This window comes from Triticum aestivum, chromosome 5B, assembly GCF_018294505.1.
Source record: "Triticum aestivum cultivar Chinese Spring chromosome 5B, IWGSC CS RefSeq v2.1, whole genome shotgun sequence".
Classification (NCBI taxonomy): domain Eukaryota; kingdom Viridiplantae; phylum Streptophyta; class Magnoliopsida; order Poales; family Poaceae; genus Triticum; species Triticum aestivum.
This window is the reverse complement of record NC_057807.1, coordinates 534082566-534100528: the sequence shown is the minus strand read 5'-3', so window position 1 is coordinate 534100528 and position 17963 is coordinate 534082566. Positions and strand designations below refer to the sequence as shown.

Below are 17963 nucleotides of genomic sequence, written 5' to 3'. Positions count from 1 at the left end.
AAGATTATGTCGGTTTAAGATTATATGGTGAGCTGACAATTGATTTGAAGGCAAATAATCATGAAGCGAGCATGCAAAGGTATTAAACCGGAGGATAGTATTAATGCTATATAGGTGAGCCATTGACGGCTTAAGAGGGGACTAATGGTATTTGCCGGGTTACGGATTTTGAGTTAAGCCGCCCACACAATTATTAATTTACAGATCTGAGAGTGGAAAAGTTGCTAAGTGTTGGAAAAACAGATTTAACAGATTGATGTTATAGTTTTGGATCTGTGGCACTTCAAATAATGGAAAATATCTAGACCTAAGTTGCAGTAGTGGGGCAGTTCATGTGTCCAGATTGGATTTCTTACGCAAAAGGGGATGTTATAAATATAAAAAATGAGTGATACAACTGATGCTATGCAGGAGGAGTATAAAGTTTGGATCAAAATCTCAAACTATAGTGAAGAACAAAGAAAAGCGGAGATGAACTTCGATGAACTCGTGGAAACCCTAATGGGATCTACGGAGAGAGGAAAGGAGAAAACTCACTGGAGCTGCAGAACAGGGGAGGTGCACGGACGGACTCTGGTCGGTTCAGGTTGATGCAGCGCCCATTGTCGAAGTAGTGGCGAAGGTCGACGGCGGCGGCGGAGCTCGGGCACTGAGGCATCGTGAGGTAGAAGACAGGGACAAGGAGGCAAGGGGGGAAATGAAAAGGGACCCCTGGCCCTATTTATAATGTTGAAATGATAAGTGACATGCGCGGGAATCGAGGAGGCCAAAAAATGGATATGTGACAGCGCAAATACTCGATTTTTGGAGGATCATTAAAAAGAGAAGGTATATTAAGATTTGGGACTTGTGTGATATAATGACAGGTGACGTCATGGCGGGTTACCACAATCCTGGGGGATGATGTCATGGCGGGTTACAAAACCTCGCAAAGAGCAAACGAGGAAGGATTATTTCTAAGTGTTGAAGATTGATATGAACAAGTTCACCTCAACCTGGGGCCTAATGTTGGGGATATAACTATTGGGTACACAGACGAGAATAGTGTGGGTAAACATGCGGAGAAGATGGCCAATTCCAGGAGATGACCTACTCATTTTTGATGGAAAGGAATGGTTCATTACTCCACTCTCTAAGTGTTCTGCTGATATTCGAGACATGCTAATCATGTTAATTTGGCGGATTTGGCAAATACGAAATGATATTATCCATGGGAAGGATACCCCCCCCCCCCCAGTACTTGCTAGTGTCGAATATTTAGATAGCTACTATAAATCAATTAAGCTCGTAAGAAATTCTTAAGGGGAAGATGCCCTCTTCGAACGTTGCTGCTCCAACCCAAGTGAACAAGGTCCCTGCAGCTCCTTGGCCAGCCAGGGCGTCGGGCAAGTTGGCCCTTTCGGTCGACGGCTCCTTCCCGAAGGAGGATGGCTCTGCTTCTACTGGTATGGTCTTCAGGAACGACAAAGGGGAGATTTTGTTGGCAAAATACTGTTTTATATTTCGTTGCAATGATCCACTAGAGGCAGAACTACATGCGATTATGCAAGACATGTCATTGTCGATACAACACTTTGACCTTCCGGTGGTGGTGCAATCGGACTCCTCTAAATCTCTTTTCAGTTTAACTAATGGCACGCTTCTCCGTTCGGCGTATGGTTAGTTGGTCTTGGAGATCAAGTCTTTACTAGGTACTAGTGAGTTTTTTCCTCAAAAAGTTAGCTGGTTTCAAAATACAGTTGCCGATCGCTTGGCAAAGTATAGCCGATCTGAGCAAGCTATTGCTGTGTGGCTAGGCTTCCACCGTGTATTGAGGATTTGTGGCCTCTCGACTGTAACTCTATGTCTATGCAATAAAACTCCCTTTACCCCCGCAAAAAAACGAAATTACGGTTTAAAAGATATGGATAATTTAAAACAATATTTATTTTTGGATGGACTGTGGATTGATTAACTGACAAATCTGATGGTTTTCTGTTAAAACTTTAAAAACAATTCGTAAATAAGAACGTTAGGTTAATTACTTCAAACGTCAAGTTTTTTTCTGGAAAACTAGAAAAAAGGTTCATCTATGAGTTAAGTTGGTCTGCGGGTTAATTCACATAAAACAGAGTAGTTTTTTTTAAAAGGGCGACATACATGCAAAAACAATAATTTATTTATTAATAGGTATAGATGTAAACAATAAAACTTTGCATCTGCGTATCACAGTTTTGCAACCAAACACTAGTGTTCAGCCAGGCTGGAGAGGATGCAGGCAAATAAACCATGTGCAAATCATGTTTTTTTCTTCTACTTGTATTCACTTAGCCCGGCTTACTCAGGGCACGATACAAAGTGTTCAAAATCCATGCAAGTAAACAAACGCCTTCTAGGTGAAAGAAACACCCCGATATCAACTGATGGTGGAAAACATGGAAATACGCTTTCCAAATTATCCTGGCAACAACCCGAGTTTACGCCTTCGAACTAGTCTCGCCGCGGCCGCACACCTCACGGGTCCACCGGCCAGAATTCCACTCGAAATTTCGCGGCAGCGAGCAAACGCCGCGCGCAAAAGCAGTCCATCCAAAACCCGTCCGGTCCCACCTGCCAGCCAGCCACCGACGCGCACTCCCTCCTCGCATCCGCGCACCCCCGCCTCCTACTCAGAAAAGAAACACACCTCCCCGCCACGTCACCGATCCGCGCCACCCCTCCTCCCCGCTCCGTGCCATCGATCTCCCATCCGACGGCCCGCATCCCGCATCACGCGGATCGCGGCCGCGCCCCTGGCCCCAAACCGCGCGGCTATAAATCTACCTCGCCCCGCACGGCACAACCATCAGCCACCGCAGCTACCACAAAGACAGGTCGACCTCACCGAGGAGAAGAAAGGAGAAGCGAGAAAGATGTCGGGGCGCGGCAAGGGAGGCAAGGGGCTCGGCAAGGGCGGCGCCAAGCGCCACCGGAAGGTCCTCCGCGACAACATCCAGGGCATCACCAAGCCGGCGATCCGTCGTCTGGCGCGTCGGGGCGGCGTGAAGCGCATCTCGGGGCTCATCTACGAGGAGACCCGCGGCGTGCTCAAGATCTTCCTCGAGAACGTCATCCGCGACGCCGTCACCTACACCGAGCACGCCCGCCGCAAGACCGTCACCGCCATGGACGTCGTCTACGCCCTCAAGCGCCAGGGACGCACCCTCTACGGATTCGGAGGCTAGGCCACCATCACCGCCAGATTAGAGTGTCTAGGGTTCGTGGTCGTTGATGTAATCGCAGTATCTCGCTGCTGTTTGCTATCTTCTGTAGAATGGAATTGAATGGAAATCGAACTAGTTTATCGTTGAAATCTGTTAGCGTCTGTCAGTTCCCCAATCTCTGTCTCTCAAATTTTCTGTCTCAAATCGGTTGTTGGTTTTGGTGCGCTGAATTTGAACCTTCCCTACAATTTGTTCGTCTCTTAACCGTGAAATCCACACCCAAAGCTCATAATAATTCCAAATCCGTTGAGTAATAGCTGCAGGCACCGGTCCACCACCATCGCGGAACGCGCAGGGCTTCGCCATCGGCACAGCGGCGGCAGAGGTACGAGGCCCCAAAACCTATCCCCGTTCAGCAATTTCGTCGAGCACCTGAGGTGCGTTGTGTTTTCCTTGCCGCCTTGTCTTTTGACGGCATGGTTCTGGAGCAGGTTCATTACTCTGCTTCTGGAGCAGGTTGCGTTGCCGCTCACAACAGAGTACGAGGCAGGTGATCGTGCTGGAGCCTTGGAACCTGCTGGGATTGCGTGCAGTGCTGGAGCGATCCCTCGGTACACATCTGCCTTAGCTGCCTCTGTTGTCTTCCCAAACTTTCTCATGATCAATTCTGCTTCCATGGCTTAAGTAACCACATGAAAATCTGTTCCTCTGATATAACTAAATTCTTTTTAACTGTATTTACAAGTTATGAGTCATGAGACACGATTAGATGGCCTGACCATTTGAATTGTGATGGGATGGAGCTGATTCTTGGCCGAAAGTGGATTTTGACTACCTGATCCAATTTCTTGAATTACAATAACCAGCGGGTGGCAAAGTCCATGCCCCAGCTCCAGATCAGATTAGTAGCTAGGGTTCTTGAATTGCAATAACCAGCTGCTGTTTGCTCTGGTCTGTGCTTCATGTTAGGATGTACGATGAACTGGCTACTGCTTGTTTGATGGACTGGATTGGGTAGCAGTAGTAATTTTCAGTTGTTCACTGTGTTAGGATGTACGATGAACTGGCTACTACATGTTCGCTTGAATGGATTGGATTGTAGTGAATGTTAGGCTCTCTTGATCTACATTTGTGTATTCTTCCTTCTGCCCCCAAACCAACCATGTTCACGTCAGGATACGATTCGAACTGTCTTTGCATTTTGGTATCTTAGCAGTCGAATTTTAACGGCGACTAGTTGCAGAAGCAAAGTTCAGTTCAGAATGCCTTGTGGTTTGCACCTCTGCTGCTTACTGCCTTCTCAAAAGTTGTCATGATCAATTTCTAGCATGTCTGTTCTGAATCTCTGATGCGTAGCTTTTCTCATTGCTGTATAAACTGTAGGGAGTGGTATTCTGTATTCAAGTTTTTCTTTATGTACTAAGGAGTACTAAGATAAGTCAATAGTAATATCCTTCACCCATTTTTTCCTAATATCATCTTTACCTTTTATGTTTTCTTCTCACAAGTTTGTGAGTTAGCCCTTGCTCCCTTGCTTTTATCTTCTGTGGACTCCATTTTGGTGTCTTGGACTTCTCATACTGTTGCAGGCTTCTCAGTTGGCCAGTGTTTTCTTTCCTTTCTGCAGTGATTTATAAGCGCTTTTTAATGATTTACCGAACAAGGTACTAAGATCATTTAAAAATAGAACCACTTTATCAGTCACTCCATTGATGTGGTTGAGAACTGTTATTCCTTCACAAAATAAGTGCAAACTTTGGCTCATATTGATCATGGCAGCAGCAAATTGTATGATGATTTGCTGTGTAATTCATTTGGTCTGCACATGTTCGTCATTTACATCACATATTGGGCTAGACAGCAGACTGTTCACCACTGATTCTTACTATTTTATACCCACATTTTTGCTTCATCATGGTTATTTTGCCATAATAAGATTGGGATGATTGTTGAGATATGAAGTGTGAACTTCTTTATGTAGACTATACTCTATAGCATTTTAATGTCAAGAGCTGGGCTATCCAAATGACAACATAGGTACGTTGTACTTAACCCAACATCTTTTTATCCTGTCGGCAGAGGAACTAAAATAAAATAAAATGTTCCTAGCACTCCTATGACTTCTTTTTATGCTTTGGGCTGTTAGACAGGGTTTTCTAAATTTCATACAAGATGCAAGTAAAGATACATCACATGAAATTTACTTGTGATTTTCAGTATATAGTATAGCAAATAACTGTCTAGTTCTCTCTTCTTTCACTGCCTTAGTTTTTGTGTGTGGGAAGGGAACAGTGCACGAATGCTCTAAAATAACTCGAGGGAAGCAACTAGACCTCCCCCAACACTTTGAAAGAGCAAAAAACATCTTAGGAGATGCACTAATTAAAATTTATTACGGTAAACTGTAGAGTTATTTGCTGTAGTTAAGTTAACAACAAAGTGGCTAAAACAAAGACTTGCTGAAATCATCTTTAGAGCCCTGAAGGTATCTGCTTTTGTCTCTTCTTTTGCTTTGGATATAATAGTGAAAAATGTGCTCTTGTCTTCAGCAAAGGCCTGCATAATCAGCAGGTCCATATGGCTGGAACCATTCAGCCAGGAATCCTTTCTCTCTGAAATCATTCAGAAGTGGGTTCATGCTTTTGATATACATTACTTCACTAAGATCTTGCAATAGTGCAGAATATATATATAGTTTTGTATTGAATATTTTTCACTTCGAATGTAGGCTCCATTTAGGGAACTAAGCAGTGTGATTTCTTACTTCCTAACCTCATTATTAGTTCACTTTTCCCCTTATTTTTCCGTTTTACAACTGTTAAGCAGTGGTGCAGTTCTCTAGGAAAAAAATGTTCTCCCTATGCTAGTATTTATTGTCCTCCAAACATGCCAAGCCGAAAAAATTGTCCAACCTGACTTGTACAGAGGAGCTGATGTATCTGATGATCCTGTCACTATATTTCTACACCAGTTTCTTGCGAAGATGTCCCTAAGCTTCTGGGCTCCTCTGAATCCTGTTGCTAGAATTATATATCACTCTTTATCCGTTCATTTCCTTCCTCCAGGATGATCCCATCACTGCAGAAGCTGAACCTCTTGGATTTCTTAAGAATAATACTACGCTCATCAACCCTGTCATAAAATCCTTTTGGCAGCATTGCAATCAAACAAGAATACATAGCAAAGGAGAAGCTGTAGTCAGGTACCATCCCCATGTTTTTGTAAATGAATCCTTTGCTTCAGGTAGGTTTCAATTACTTTTGTAACTGCCCATCTCTGAAATAACATGAATTCTGTGGATTTGTGAGCTTTCTATGCACAAGTTCTCTATACTGCTTTCGGAACTCTATTTGAGTTGGAAGTAATTGAGTGCGCGAGTCAATATATAATACAGAAATCCTTCATCGGGTTTATGAACAAGTAGTTGCGAGATGCGGTTAAGTTAGGAGGAATCAAGGTTAAGTCCCCATATGCTAGATTTATCAACAGCCAGTGTTCAGTTCTACATATCATGGTGCACGGCTGAACTGCACCTGAAATGGGATCAAACTATCAGACACTTATTCCTTTGAACGGTTATTGCTAGTTAGTGAGGTCTTAGTTCTCTTGGATTCACCATTCAGCTTGGCAACCTCTGCAGCAATATCAAATGCTGATTTTCCAGACCCAAGTATCCTCACACTCTTCCCTTTTAACAAATTCAGCCACATTATCCATGCAAGAGCAGTCCATAGAGTGCAATGTTTTTCCCTTGATGAACAAGTCAGGTCCTTTATTTGCTGGAAATTCTGGTATTGGTGTCCCACAATGCCTTCCGATGCACAGTATCAGAAAATCCACTTGGAAAACCTGCAACAGGAAATTACTTATACATAGCTACAGAATGTATGTCGTACAGAGTAATTCTGAGCATAAGGCGAACACATTATATTGTTCAAGCAGATTTTCTTAGTTCAGATTTTTCTAGATCTGGACGGCACATACCTTGACATTACCTGACCAATGCTCCCATCCCATGATCTCTTCCTCGGCTGCACCAAGGTATTCAACTCCCAACGCCTGACTATTGAACTTGATACACCTGAGGGGGTCAAACTCGCGCATGTACTAGGTACGACCTGATGTATTCCATGACTTCCTGATGGCCTGGGTACGTCAGCGTCACGCTCTTCCTGTCTGTTATGCTGCCCTTCTTCAGAGTTCTGTCTAGGAAGGAGTCGAGGATGGAGAGGAAACGGTGTCTATTATGTAAACCTTGGGTTCGATTCTCTGGATGGGTTGGATCTATTGGATGGCTGGATGACACCGAACGAACCACCACTTGCTTGCCTTCTTGGTTTATTCCTGTGACCCTGTGGTCCCATGTCTTGTTTTATTTTCTGTCAGTTATCTTTTTTTTTTTGGGTCTTCAGCGACACACTGGGAGTCACTGAATCATGGATGAGTTTGAAGATGCCTGCTAATTTATAGACCCCTTTCGAATTTAAGTCGAAACTGGCATGTAGAGTTAACTTTGCACATACCACCTCATGTTGCACTTTGAGGTGATACTGCATACTTTATATCCAGGTTGCATAAGGACTGCTCCAGTAAATCTAAAGAAGGTCACTTACAGGTTACAGCCATAAGTATGAGCACCTAATTTATTGACTCAATGGCATGCTGCCACATCAAACTGCTCACCCATAGTGGAAGCTCTTAGTTGCCCATTGGTGATGGTTCAGTAAGTATTGGTTGGTTTGGTTTCAGAGGTGAGCATCATCTAGCTGGACAGTTAGTATTTTCAGAGCAGTCTTTTGGACACCTCACGCTTTTTTTAATAGGCGATTACCATATTCGGTGGTGATGGTCACACTTGGTTGAAGGAGGGAATCCCTTGAAAGAGACAAGTTATATGTCACGGTAGAGTAGCTAAAGATCCGGGTTCAGAGGGGGCACCATTTTTGTTTTTAGGAAGTTAATTCTGAATAGTGTTGGGAGTCAATTGACAAGTCTGCTCAGTTTTTTATTTGACGGCATGTCAGGTTGATGCGCACATAGTTCACCAGGAAGTTTACATGAAGCATATCATCATCTTTTGAAACTAATACTGATAATGGTTTGCTCGTTGGAAGCAGTCCTGGGAGGACAGTAACAGGTACTGTATGATTTAACACCTGACTTGCTGCATCTATTTAGGAACAGGGCAGCAGATCTAGGTTCAACCGAAGAGCTTATTCTATGACATTTAATTTGTACAATAGTCAGCACGGAATCGCTGGGATGGCAATGTTTCTGTTTGATTTAAGAACGGCGATGGCGCGACAGATCTCATACATCACTTCTTCAGGTTGATATCCTTGTAATCTGATGGAAGATATGGCAACAGCCAATCTGCAAAGAACCCTTTCTTCCTCCTGGGTTCACACCCCATGTCCTGGCACAACTGGTCATTGTACCAGATGTGGAGAGCTCCAACGCAAGATCGACGGAAGTATTCGCGAGAGTACCTCTTCATGTATTCATCCCATTCCTTTATATCCATCTCCATAGACTTTATGCTAGGCAACTGAAATACCCCGTCAAGGAAATGCGCCAACCATTTGGAGCGCATGTCGAATGTGTGCAGGTTTGCTATGCTCTCAGAGTAGCCGATGATCGCCAGCTGTGGGATCCTAGGATGCACGCATTGCCTGCTCAGTTCACAAAAACAACTGTGAGCTTCTGCATATGTACAGAACAAGCATGTTTGAGAGAAGGGCAAGCTAAACCTGTAGAGAGGAATAATACTGGATGGTGGGCCAGTCACAATGTCTCTGAACAAGGATGATGTGAACATCTCCTTTAGCTTTTGGTCTCCCTTGTATCCGGTGGCGAATATGACCACGTCGCTCTTTATTGGTGCGGAATCACCTTCGACAATGACACCTTGTTTGCAGAAACTGAAGCTCTTTGCTTTCTTGAGAACAATGCTTCCTTGATCAACCATGTCATAGAATTTGTCTGGCAATATGGCAACCAAGCAAGAGCTGATGGCCTGGAAGAAACTGTGGTCGGGCACCATGCCGTGCTTATCCATGGGTACTGCCCATCTATAGTAGCTCTCGACAAACTTCGAGAACAGCCATCTCTGATCAGGTAGGTGTGTATTTGGGTTAAATACATGCATGAGCACAAATTGATGATCTGTATTTACTTGCGAGAGTGGTGTGGTACAAGTAGGAACTGCTAGTGGCCAGTTGCCCTTACCAAGGGTGATAAGAAGGTAGCAAGAATGCTGAGGAGCAGCCCCTCTCCTGGCTTGTGTACTAGGAGCTCCGAGAAGCGGTTGAGGTAGAAGAACGCAATGGGAACGCCCCAAGCGTAGTAGTCGGGTATGATCCATCTCTTCGTTCGACATATTATTGTGCATGGATACTTGGCTCCTGAGCGCAACAACAATGAACAAAATTAAGATATATCTGACCTCAGTGTTGGTTCTGAAACCTTCTTCCTTTTGATCGCTCTGCAGTGAAGAGTTGCAGGAAAGCTAGAGATCTCACCGTTTGTGTTTGCGCACTCTGCGGCGATGTCAAGAGCAGACTTCTGGTAGCCAACAACGGTGACGAGCTTGCCCCTGATGAGCTCGGTGGCCTTTGCGGTGCCCATGTCGGAGTAGTCCATGGAGTGGATCACCGTGCCCTCGAATTTCTCCGGCCCTTTGTCGGGAGGGAATGTGGGTATATTCGTGATGCCGCTGAATCTCCCGGTGCACAGGATCACAAAATCCGCAACATATGTCTGGAAACGGATAGTTGTGAGTTGACATCAGAGCCAAGAATCAGCTGTTGCCAGTGTTTAGCATGAACTGAAGTGTTAGCTCATATAAGTCGGCACTGATAAATAAATTGGCTGTCTATCCCATATATATATATATGCTGATGATGCTGGTTGCGATGTCTTGGTGACCTGCTTGTTTGGATATACATAAGCCAGTACCAGTATGATCTGTTCAAGTGTTACAGCAACATTTTTTTGGAGAAGGTTGAGAATGAGCAACATGGATGACACCGTACGACAGCAAATATCTGGTGATGGGCTCATGGATGACACTGTACTGGAGTGAAAGATGAGCCACACAAATTTCGCTGTCGTACAGTATGAGGTTCCCACCGTACGTACTCCTGCTCTTACCTCGACGTCGCCGCCTCCCTGCTGCTGCACGGCGAGCCGCCACTCGCCGCTACCGGAGCCGAAGGCCGACCCATCGCCGGCCCACTGGTCCCACGCCAGGACCTCCTCCTCGCCGACCCCGGCGTACTCCATCGCCGTCACGCGGCATCCGAACCGGACGCGCTCCAGCACGCCGAACCGCGCCGCGAAGGAGCGCAGGTACGCCGTGGCCTGGGCGTGGTCCGGGAACACCTCGGCGACCTCCGGCGGCCAGGGGAAGTCGGAGAACTCGTAGAGCGTGCGCGGCGTCTGTAGGCGCGTCGACGCCAGCGCGCGCGCCCACACGCCGCCGATGGCGTCCGAGTACTCGAAGACGACCGGCCGGAGGCCGCGCTCCAGGGCGTGCTTGCACGCCGCCAGGCCGCTCGCGCCGGCGCCGACGATGGCCACCCTCTTCTGTGTCTTCTCCATGATGGGATGGGCCGCGTGTCCAGTGGTTGGCTAGCGTGTGAGTGTGTGATGCGGGCTGGCGTTTGCTTGTGAGGAGTTAGTGGGGGAGGTGATGTTAGAGCGTGGCCGGGTGGGTTCAGCTGGGTTTGGACTTTGCAGGTCACATGCTTTGGTCGTGTATGCATGCCACTCGAGTGAGCTAATGCTAGTACTACTAGTAGGCTCCTCGCTTATGTGTCACGCGGCATCACGCAAATGGGTGTGATTAGCCTTTTCTAGAACTGTCAGTTTAGCATTTGCTCCGAGTGGTGAGATGTGCAAGAAACTAGTAGTGGAGAGTGCTAGGGTAGGAGTAGTGGTTACAGCAGGTTTTCATTTTGCGCTACTAGTTTCCGTGAAGATTCCAGAGAGGGCTCGTCAAATCTACACTTAGCCTATCATATCTCTTCGTCAAGAAGATGCAGGAGAAATGTGCAAAAGATGAAAGCGATGGTCGCCGATCAGGAAAAATATGCATCGCCCAGAGAAGAGTAAATTGCACAAAACCACTACTTTGAAGGCGAGGTTTGCAAAAAACACTACAATACATTTTTTTTGCAGAATACACCATGTCTTCATTAATCTTTTTTGCAAAAACCACCGATCGGCGGATTTGGCTCGGTTAAGCACGCTTATGACAGTTGGGGCCCTTTTTTGCCTATGTGGCATAAAATTTCATGCTAGGTCAATTTTAATCTAATTTTACAAACTAGTCCATACAGTTTACACATACACCCCTAAAGCAAAAAGGGAAAATGCAATCGGATCCTCGCCACAGGTTGGGGCGGTCAACGCAGCCGGCGCTGGGCACCTCCTTGCGCAGAAGGCCAAATCGGGGCAGCGGCGGCATCCCTCGTCGGATCCGGCAGCCGGCGCTGGGCGCCTCCTTGCTCTGGAGGCCAATGGGGGCGGCGGCGTGGCATACCTCGCCGCATCCGGTAATCGTCGATGGGCGTCTCTTCACGGAGGCCAAATCGGGGCGGTGGTGCGGCCTCCCTCGCCGGATCCGGATGTGGCGGCGCTGGGGGCAGAAGGGGGCGACAGAGCAGCGCGGCATCCCTCGCCGGAGGTGCGACGCCTGGAGCGCGTGCGCGCACCGCCGTCTGCAGCTCATATCGAGGGGCGCGGGGAGCGTCCGGGCCTGCTCGAGGTGGGCCCTTACCCGCCTGGACGGTGCATGGCGGCGGTGGCGCGGTTGAGCAGAGGCGGGGGCGGCTGGCAGAGGCTGGTGCGCGGCGGGGCAGGGAGGTGAACACGGCGGCGGCTGGCGGATGGTGGTGACCGGCGACATCGAGGCAGCTTGCTGTGTGGCAGGACATGGCAAGGGCCTGGGCAGCACATGGGAAAAAACTTGCGGGTGTTTTAGCTTTTTTACCCGTCTAAGGCTGTCTTGGGTAAAATGTTATGCCATGTCAGCGAAAAATGGGACCTATCTGTCATAATCTTACTTAACAGCGTAAGATCCGCCGATCAGTGATTTTTGCAAAAAGATTACCGTAGACGTGGTGTTTTCTGCAAAAAAATGTATTGTAGTGTTTTTCGCAAACCTAACCTTCAAAGTGGTGGTTTTGTGCAATTTACTCCCCAGAGAAGAAAAGCCTCGATCGACACGCGGTGAATCAAGCTTCCTTTTTCTTTTCCGGATTATTACTCAACTCATCGTATTCATGCAATCAGCCCAGAACCAATCCAGATCATAGTACTGCCTTTTAAAAAAAAACTTTCAACCTATTCATCAATTGACAATTTAGTACAAAAAACTAGAAGTAAAATTTACATCCAGGTCCGTAGACCACCTAGCGATGACTGCAAGCACTGGGGCAAGCCAAAGGCGCGCCGCCGTCATCGCCCCTTCCTCGTCGGAGCCAGGCGAACATTGTTTTCGTAGACAGTCGGGAAATCGTCGTCCTAAGGTCCCATAGGACGCACAACAACCGCCGTCGATGAAGAGAAGTGTAGATCAGAAAGATCTGACCACCGAAGTCAAACGCCGACCGGATCACACGAGATCTGTCGGAGACAAACCTCCACACGCCTTCCGATAATGCTTGAAACATCACCGAGACGGGGGCTAGGCAGAAAAAACCTCATTCCATCTCCAAGAAGCCGCCACCGCCTCGTCTTCTTGAGCATGGCACAAATGCTAACAAAACTCAGAAAAACAACTAAAAACGAAGCCCTCCCGCCGGCAAGGGCTGGAATCCACCGCACCTCCATGGTAGGAAACGAGTCGGACCGGCAACGGCATCGACAAGAGGCGTGGAAACCCTAGATGAGAGTTCAGCAGGAGGAGGCAGGAGCAAAGCAGAGTTATGGTTCTGCCTTCTAATTTGGCAAAACTAGCTAAGCTATCGTTGACCTTGTTTTGAGAACGGATTATACACGAATAATACAAGAATCACGAAGACCCATTAGGTGCTTGATCTCCCTAACTATAACGATGAATATATCGATCTGGCCAATCCCTTGTTTGGATCAGTTTGGTTGCAATGATAGAATCCAGCTCAACCATGATAGAATCAAGCTTCCAACGTGCCAGCGGTTTCAGGGCACAGCCAATACGGCTGAGAACATGTATTCCGACCAAATATATCGGGACCAAAATATAAACGTTTGGTAGGCCGTCTTATATTTTGGTATGATATATATGTTGCCTTTTTGCGGGGATAATATATATACTAGAAGAGTTGGGCGCGCTTTGCTGTGCCGTTGATGTCATTAGGTTTTCATATTTTTTTACTCCATCTATTTCAAAATATAAGGTGCATTAGTTTTTTGAAATGTCAAACCTCTTTAAGTTTGACCACATTTCTTTGAAAATATATCAATAACCATAATATCAAATCAGATTTTTAGATTCATCATGAAATGAATTTTCATATTTCATTTATTTAGTATTGTGGATCTCGATATTTTTGGCTCTGAACTTGGTCAACCTTAAAAGAATTTGACTTTTCAATAAACTAATACACCTTATATTTTGAAACGGACGGAGTATTTGGTTTGATTAGTGGGAAATATGATAGAGCGTGTTTTTTTAATTCATATAGTGCGGTGTTTTGATGGGCCTTTCGTGGTGTGATTTTGTGTTGTCTGCTAATCAACTCATACTTGCATGGAGATTTTTTTTGCGTCAATGGCAGCATGTAATATATTGATGCTACTGTGTCACATGTTGGCGCTTCATTTTTCCAAGTGATGAGGGTGCACAAGATTTGTATGGTTTTATAGCCCGGTTGCTTTCGATTGATTTGAAAAATTCTTGACCCAGTCAAAATCATGAATCAAGTTCAATATTGAATTTCTCATTTGAATGGGAGAGCTTCAAAATAAAAAAGCACTCTTAATTAAAAGAATTAAGTGAGAAATTGGTCAAAATCGACGACCTTAGTTGAACGAGAGGCCTTCAATCCTAGGGAGCTTAGTGGTATAGTAGATGTTGCTAGTGAAATATATACGTTGCTAGTGAAATAACAAACAAAATACACAAAAGATGGGTCTGACTATGCCACATCTAAATGTGAAATAATACCTCACATCTAACTATGCCATCATCAGATAAATAAAGCCCTACCATTGTATTGTTTGTTTTGTTTTCTTGCTGTTTTTTTCTGTTTGTCGCCCAGGACACCCAGCCCACAACGATGGGAGCTTCTCTGACGGCCTGGCCTAGTGTCAAACTGACAATGAGTAGTCACGTGCAAATATCCCCCAAAAGGAATGTCCCGTGAGGCCATGGTTCGAACAACGGACCTTTTATTAGGGCGTGTTTGGTTCCAGTTTGGAACAGTAGTTGCATTGCATAGCCTTCTCAACCCAGCCTGGTTGAGAAAAAACAGGCCTTAATACGCCATAAGTTATTTGGTTGCCTGCATCCCTAGTCCCTGCATTAGGTAATACCCAAGTGCACTTTGTTTGGTTGGCTGCATTGGCCCTAGCGGCACATGAACATGGCGTTGGTTGCATACGACGTACATGTTGTGCTTACCTTGTACCCTAGTTGATGAGCTTACCCGCAATGATCACAGCTAGAACACCAACGCCACAACACAGCAATGGTGACGAACTGGGCGAAGATGATGAAGTTCTTCAGCTTCAGGCCGAACTGACGATCCACCTTAGCAGCTTCCACTTTGACAGCTCCAACCTTGCCACTGTCGACACTGCTGCCTCCGTACTTTCGCACCCAGGCGGAGTAAGCTTGTTCTGCTGCCGGCCTAGTCTTGAACCCTCTATAGTTGCAGTTGCTATACAATGCCACTTGTGCATTGGCTTCTTCCCATGAACTATAAACCCCTGGAACCTCACCGATGAACACGGCATACCACTTGCCCTAGCAATGCATAAGAGGAAGAGTTGAAGCAGCAAATCAATGGAGCACAAGTAGCAAGCAAAGTAGCACAGAAACAACAATGGAGCAGAACAGAAGTAAAGCATGCATGATCATACGGCATAGCAAGTTCAACCTAGCACTACCTTGGTGTTAACCTACCACCACATCCAAAAGAGGGTGTCGTCCTACCACCACAAGTTCACCATCAGCGTGAGGAGTTAGTATATACCACCTCACCAAAATATACAGACCATCAAATAGTTTTTGAGCCCTAGCTACACAAAATGTACGTCGTCATCGTCATCGTCGTCGCCACCGCCATCGCCGTCGGGGATCATGCACGCTCACAGGCAGCACTACTCTAGTAGTAGTGCTTGCCCAGCCAGCTCCTGAGCCACAGCACCCTGTGAGCGTCGGCCATGGCAACGAACCCAACACCCTGGGCCTTGTTGTCAAGCAGGTGGTTGAGAGCTGCCATGAAAGCCTCCTCGCTGAATCCACCCGGGGTCATGACAGCGCCATACAGGTCAGGGTGGACGTCGAGGGGCTTGCACTCCCTGATGGCTGTTGCCACCTCCTTCACCGCCTCAGTCATGCTGCAAAAGACATTGATCTCCTCCTCCATCAGGCCTCCTTCCTCTTCCTATCATGGTTGGGGTCAAATGGCTTGTCGAAGGGCTTCGCAGCGGGCTTGTCAAGGCCATCAAGGACCTCGACATCCGGTGTCCCAGGGAAATCTGACATGGGAGAACCAAGAGGCTCACCCGAGCCCATGGCATGTTTCCCAGTTGCCAGCCCGAAGGAGAAGATGTGCTGCATCTGGTCGTAGTTCTGGATGGGTGTGTCGAGGAACTCAGCGTCCCTTGGGTGGTCCTAAGAATGAAACACATGTGTTGTTAGTTGCGACTAGGAGTAGGCAATGGTGAACAATATGCAAAGGAAGAGGGCTGTGAGCTAACTGCGACATGGCCGGCGTAGTGCTCTGCCTCCAGAACTATGAAGCAAGTGTTCTCATCCCATGAGGCGCCGCTAAGGTCTCTCAGCTTGGACACTTGGATCCATCGACTTCTTCACTTCCTCAGGTGGTTGTACACCTGGGTGGCAGACACCTCTTGCCCACAGAACTCGAACACCTGCTTCGCAACGGTGTTTAAGTGCACCTTCTTGAAGCCCTTGTCAGTCCTAACTCCACTAGAGATGAGCTCACACATCTTGTTCAGCACGAACGTGGACATGAACGGCTGCCACTTCATGCTGTTCGACCTACCATCCTTCTTTGCCTTTGCTGCTGCTAGCTTGATTGCAGCGACAGTAGCAGCAGCAGCAGGAGTTGGCTCAATGAGCACTACTGGCACATAGAGGGAATCAGACTTCAACACCTCTGAATCAGGTGCCATCTCGAAGATAGGCTGCGAGTCCTCGACAAACGATGGAGCAAACTAGCTGTCGGACACGACAATGGCCTGACTAAGATCTTGCGTCTGCGTGATCATGTCCTACAATCATAGCACGCATTGACAGTGAGCATAGCACACAACATACCGGACAGTCCATTAAAGCAGGAGCATACATGTACATGGTTCATCACTATCATAGCAAGCACATGCTTCATCACTATCATACTAAGCATACCAGACAATCTATGAGCAGAAACATACATCTACAACAAACAACATGCTACAAATGGACCACCAATAGCTACAAATCACAGATCTAAGCATGATTCAACACAAGCACAAGGCTCAACTTCAAACTCTACTACTAATTGAAGGAAATATGCCCTAGAGGCAATAATAAAGTTATTATTTATTTCCTCATATCATGATAAATGTTTATTATTCATGCTAGAATTGTATTAACCGGAAACATAATACATGTGTGAATATATAGACAAACAGAGTGTCACTAGTATGCCTCTACTTGACTAGCTTGTTAATCAAAGATGGTTATGTTTCCTAACCATGAACAAGGAGTTGTTATTTGATTAACAAGGTCACATCATTAGTTGAATGATCCGATTGACATGACCCATTCCGTTAGCTTAGCACATGATCATTTAGTATGTTGCTATTGCTTCCTTCATGACTTATACATGTTCCTATGACTATGAGATTATGCAACTCCCGTTTACCGGAGGAACACTTTGTGTGCTACCAAACGTCACAACGTAACTGGGTGATTATAAAGGTGCTCTACAGGTGTCTCCGAAGGTACTTGTTGAGTTGGCATATTTCGAGATTAGGATTTGTCACTCCGAATGTCGGAGAGGTATCTCTGGGCCCTCTCGGTAATACACATCACTTAAGCCTTGCAAGCATTTCAACTAATGAGTTAGTTGTGAGATGATGTATTACGGAACGAGTAAAGAGACTTGCCGGTAACGAGATTGAACTAGGTATTGGATACCGATGATCGAATCTCGGGCAAGTAACATACCGATGACAAAGGGAACAACGTATGTTGTTGTGCGGTTTGACCGATAAAGATCTTCGTAGAATATGTAGGAACTAATATGGGCATCCAGGTCCCGCTATTGGTTATTGACCGGAGACATGTCTCGGTCATGTCTACATTGTTCTCGAACCGTAGGGTCCGCACGCTTAAGGTTTCAATGACAATTATATTATGAGTTTATGTATTTTGATGTACCGAAGTTTGTTTGGAGTCCCGGATATGATCACGGACATGACGAGGAGTCTCGAAATGGTCGAGACATAAAGATTGATATATTGGACGGATATATTTGGACACCGGAAAGGTTCCGAAGAAGTTTGGAGCTCCGGGAGGTTACCGGAATCCCCCGGGAGGTATATGGGCCTTATTGGGCC

The 17963-nt window shown here is 46.2% G+C and overlaps 2 protein-coding genes across 2 annotated transcripts; one reads left to right on the top strand and one right to left on the bottom strand.

The window, feature by feature from the left end:
- The first annotated feature begins 2817 nt into the window (after window positions 1–2817).
- Window positions 2818–3331, top strand: LOC123113001 (histone H4). The gene has a single exon (XM_044534100.1). The coding sequence runs from the start codon at window positions 2892–2894 to the stop codon at window positions 3201–3203; it is 312 nt and encodes a 103-aa protein (XP_044390035.1). The 5' UTR covers window positions 2818–2891; the 3' UTR covers window positions 3204–3331.
- A 4909-nt stretch (window positions 3332–8240) lies between these two features.
- Window positions 8241–10927, bottom strand: LOC123113000 (probable flavin-containing monooxygenase 1). The gene is made up of 5 exons (XM_044534099.1): window positions 10335–10927; window positions 9704–9941; window positions 9411–9586; window positions 8933–9291; window positions 8241–8854 (listed from the first exon to the last, which is right to left on the bottom strand). Exons 1-5 carry the CDS (start codon window positions 10782–10784, stop codon window positions 8500–8502), a joined length of 1578 nt encoding a protein of 525 aa, XP_044390034.1. The 5' UTR covers window positions 10785–10927; the 3' UTR covers window positions 8241–8499.
- Between the last annotated feature and the right edge of the window lie 7036 nt (window positions 10928–17963).